Source organism: Priapulus caudatus, unplaced genomic scaffold, assembly GCF_000485595.1.
Source record: "Priapulus caudatus unplaced genomic scaffold, Priapulus_caudatus-5.0.1 Scaffold27, whole genome shotgun sequence".
Lineage (NCBI taxonomy): Eukaryota > Metazoa > Priapulida > Priapulimorpha > Priapulimorphida > Priapulidae > Priapulus > Priapulus caudatus.
Window position 1 is genome coordinate 1,225,760 of NW_014577088.1, and position 4,625 is coordinate 1,230,384.

Here is a 4,625-nt window from a genome sequence, read left to right on the forward strand (position 1 = left end):
CAGGAGCGTATAATGACAATTGTTTGTCATTATGTCAATATTTGTCATTATACGCTCCTGATATAAAATATATATATACTAATATATATATATATAATTAAAATATATAAAATGGCAAATATTGCAATCACATTCTTCAATGTTGCAACAATTGCCTCGTGAATGATAACACAAACACATTTTCTGACAAAAGTGCATCTGCATGCATGCTTCTGTAACGTAAGAACAGAACTGCATTGTAGACTGGTATTACTGCATCACTATTAAGCAGGTTACTATTAACAAAGTGTAGTGACAGGGCCTTGCAATAAACAAGTACCGGTACCATCAACATGCAACTAATACGAGAGTCAACAAATAAATTACAATCCTTTCACATGTTGGTAAAAGTATATTGATGTACGAGTGTTCTAAGACATGTTAGCCTTACTGTAGACACTTGTTCAAAATTCTTACTTTAAGTGGTATGAGCTAAATAACAGGAAACGAAAGAAGAGTAAAAACGTCAACCTCGAAGTATTCTAAGCGAATGCCGTCCAACTTCTTAGGCAGATCCTTGTAATGTATATATGGAAGGCAAAGTGTTGCAAATCCCCTGGAGGCAAGCAGAGCAGACCTGAATGTCACAATGTTTCCCACATTTCCAAACATGTCTATGACACCAGGAAATGGTCCAGTACCTGTCAACATACACTGATTAATTAGATCACTTAGATTTAATTACTGATAATGTGATTGAAAACACAATAACTACCTGACAATATTTCACAATACTGCCACACCCTACTGCAAAGGCATGATAACACTGAAAACAGTAAAAGCTTATCAATGTAGCAATTGGGTGCACACATCCACCTTCTGGCAAAAACAGCCTTCCTCGTATATTTCCATGATTTATCTCTTGCACACTGACTCCCTTTGCCAGGTACGACCTTTCAATGGAAGTAAACGCCAGCATAGGTGTTGTATGGTCAATGTCATCTATATGATGAATCCCATCATAAACGCTAAGCTCGAAAGTCAGCGGAGTTGTGACATCTTTCTTTATCAACCTGAGACCCTTCTTCTGCCCAGGCATTGGAACCAAGCTGCAGAATAGGCCCATTGGCATCACATCTGGAATGGGGAAACCCGTGAGTCACGTTTCATCTATAAAATACATTTAGACAGAATATCAGCAATAATAAATTATCATAGGACAGAATATTGCCCAAATAACAGATTTACATGCTATACATCACACCTGTGTACGATCCACCCATAGAGGGATGCAGACTGAGATCCACCAAACCATTCCCATCTGCTTTAAAATGTGCATAAGAACCGAATTTAATTTTGTCCTCCTGTAGGTGTGCTCCAACGGTGACTTGCTGATTGGGGTTCAAGTGGTTGACCACAATCTTGACCACATCGTCTACAAGAGCCTTCCGTGGAATAGCCTGAACAATGGGCTTCATTTTTCTCTAGCAAACAAACATAAACGCGAGAAAATGTAAGTGTTGTCTGTTCGGAAAGCAAACAATGCAACAATCTAATAATTTACTAGCTATATATTCATGCGCACGCAGATTAGATCCGGATACGTCTAATAATTTACTAGCTAGATTGATGCGAAGATTAGAACTGGATACGTGTAATCTGATACGTATAATGGATGGAGATAAGAACAAGTCATAATTATTTTAATATTCAGGCAACAAAAAAGTTAAGCGTCATTCGCTAAACGTAATACATTTAGCAGTATCTAAATAAAAAAACCAAACAGGTACGTAAATATTTCAAACGGTTTTTTATAAATAATAACAACGTCCATGCACGTGAGCATTTCATATGAAGCACCAAGTTTAATATTCCAATAAAATACATTCCATTCGCAAATAAAAATTTCAAAACGAACTAATAAGACTGGCACATAAACAAGAAAACGTTCTCATTTTAAAGGTTTTGATGTGAAATTGTCATATTAATCACACTCCTTATAGGACTGACATAGAAAACAAAACAAAAACAAAGTTATATATTTTCAGCGCCGTTTTCATTTTATAGTTAAAATATTTGACTGAGGTCGCAGCACCTTTCTTTAGTAGTCGCGCTTCTGACATTTACACGCAAATGTACTTTTACCACAACGTAGACTATTTCTTTCTTTCTCTCTAATTCGCTCTCTCTTTTTCGCTCTCGCTCGTTCTATTATCTCTCGCACTCATCTCTCACACACCACGCACGCACGCACGCCCGCACTCAGCCGCGCACGCACGGAGACACATATTTTAATTTATTTCAATAAAAATAAAAGGCAATTAAATTATATGCGTACATGCGCGCGAGTGTGTGTGTGCGCGCATGTGTGGGACGCGCAAAAAGCTGTGTGGTGTGACGATGTATGTGTGTCGTGTGATCGTGTGTGTGTGTGTTGTGTGTGTGTGTGTGTGTGTGATGTGTGTGCGTGTGCGTGCGTGTCAGGCGCGCGTGTGCGTGCGCGTTGGTGTGTGTGTGGTGTGTGTGTGTGTGTGTGTGTGTGTGTGTGTGTGTGTGTGTGTGTGTGTGTGTGTGTGCGCGTGAGTGTGCGTGTGTGCGTGAGTATATTTAATATGAGTGTCTTATTTTCTACATGCTTCGAAAAGTTACAAATTATTCTTAGTTCACTGATTAAGCGGCGTGATGTCAAGGTTTAATGGCTAGGGGGTCGCATATAGAGGCTGCTTCAAATGCTTCCAGAAGAAACTTTGGATCCTCTTCCAGCTGTCTTCCTGAGCAAAACTGTGAGCTTGCACTCTCCACCCCAAGCCATGTGAAGACCTGTAGCAAACCAAGAAAAAACTGACAGTGCTATTCTGCACAACTACTAATTCATAACACCACTAATAATCAGCAAGTCACTCAGTAACATTACTTTGATACCATCAAGAGCTAATAATACCTAGGTATCATTAGCTCTCATACCATATCACTAGTTGGAATCAACAGAAACTCACGCGGGTTGCATGATATGAAGCTTTACATAGAGGAGAGTATGGAGGCTCGACCAGATGTCCAGCTCCGGGATACACGCACATCTCGTGGTTATGCTTTCCGTAAAGTAGCATCCTCTTAGTGACAGCTTCTGCCTCCTTCATGCCCATAATAGCCTTGTCGTCTCCCAAAATATAAAGAGGATCTGGCCGGGGGCGAGCTCCAACTGTTGATTGGATATGAGAGTAAGCCTTCACATCAGATGAAAATTAAAACGCCTTCATGCAAACTATGACTAGACTTCATTCTACTTTGACTAGTAATAATGAATATAAACTTTGGACTCAAACTATCAGAGCCACCCAATTCTTGTATTTTGCAAGCTATAGAACGTTTGTTAGCTAGTGATATCATGTGTTTCTCACAAGATGGACCCATTATCGCAGAGCCAGTCGGGTGCACTCATAGAAATAATATAGACAGGTGTCTCTATATATTTCAATGGGTGCACCCATAGAAATATATAGAGACATGTATTATTGCTATGGGTGCACCACAGCGTCACGTTTAGTAACAGCCCAACTCCCCCATCCGTCAGATCGCATGTTACCCATGCAGTAGCGTAAACTGTATATAACCTACAGCTATCAGCTGGTCAGCATGAAAGTCCTGCCTGTGTACAGCAAATGATACGCCCTCTGTGTGATGAATGAGTTCGTCTTCGCTCCTTTAAAATCCAGCAAATTTGACAGTTATATACCTCATATATACTACACACTATTGTGGATTGCATGATAATCATCGAGCTGATTTTACCACATTTTCTACATGAGCGCCAATAAAATATTTAATTATAATTACTGTGGGTTGGCTGCATTATCTCATCCGCGTCCCCTAGCTACACCATATCTTGTTCTCACTATTCAGTTAAAAAAATATAGGTGAAAGTGCAAATAAATGTTATAAATAAATATAGTACATTTTAAGCTTTAGCATACTCGCTCTAACAAAGCTAAACAGTATCGCTCTATAGTATCTTTCTCTGAACGATCCAACTAAGCCCGGCGCACACGCGGCTTTAAGTTCTTTCATTCTCTATAATTATGTACAGCGTCAGCTATATATAGATATAACTACAGACTAGGATTCGGCAGTATACCTTTTTGAAAATTTAGAAACACTCACGAATTGGGAATTCTGCAATTACGAAAGCGTTTGCCTCGATATTTTATATTGGAGCTATGAACGCTATTTCCGTTGATGCAGGCAACAGCTTTCAGCTGCAAAAAATATGGCAGTCTGTTGGTTTGTGACTGTAGTCGATCAAATACGTAAAACATCTATAGCTTAAAATATTTACAAAAAATCTCGCGTCTACATGAAATATAACAGAACTTTAATCAACATCAAGGCAAGACAACATCGATGACCCAATAGATTGATGCTCATGCATTCACATATCTTGACAGGCCGTGCATGTTAAAAACGATATTATACACCAGAGCCAATCTTGGCTGGTAAATATGAGCTGAAAATATGCTTACTTTATGTTTGTTTCTCAGCCATGCACAATACAACTTCCCCGCCCAACGAAATTCCTATAGCACCTACTCCATGTGGAATAACCCTTGGATGACTACTGAACCAGTCAACGGCTTCCTACAATGAGAGAC

At 39.3% G+C, this 4,625-nt stretch overlaps 1 protein-coding gene across 1 annotated transcript in view; it reads right to left on the bottom strand.

Annotated features, from left to right (window-relative positions):
* The window catches only part of LOC106814746 (acyl-coenzyme A amino acid N-acyltransferase 1-like), a gene marked incomplete at its 5' end in the record, with an annotated part of 6,089 nt that extends 4,665 nt beyond the window's left edge, over window positions 1-1,424 (bottom strand). Inside the window, 3 exon segments of the mRNA XM_014819096.1 lie at window positions 511-680; window positions 856-1,116; window positions 1,244-1,424. Coding sequence (XP_014674582.1) covers window positions 511-680; window positions 856-1,116; window positions 1,244-1,424 — 612 coding nt within the window.
* Between the last annotated feature and the right edge of the window lie 3,201 nt (window positions 1,425-4,625).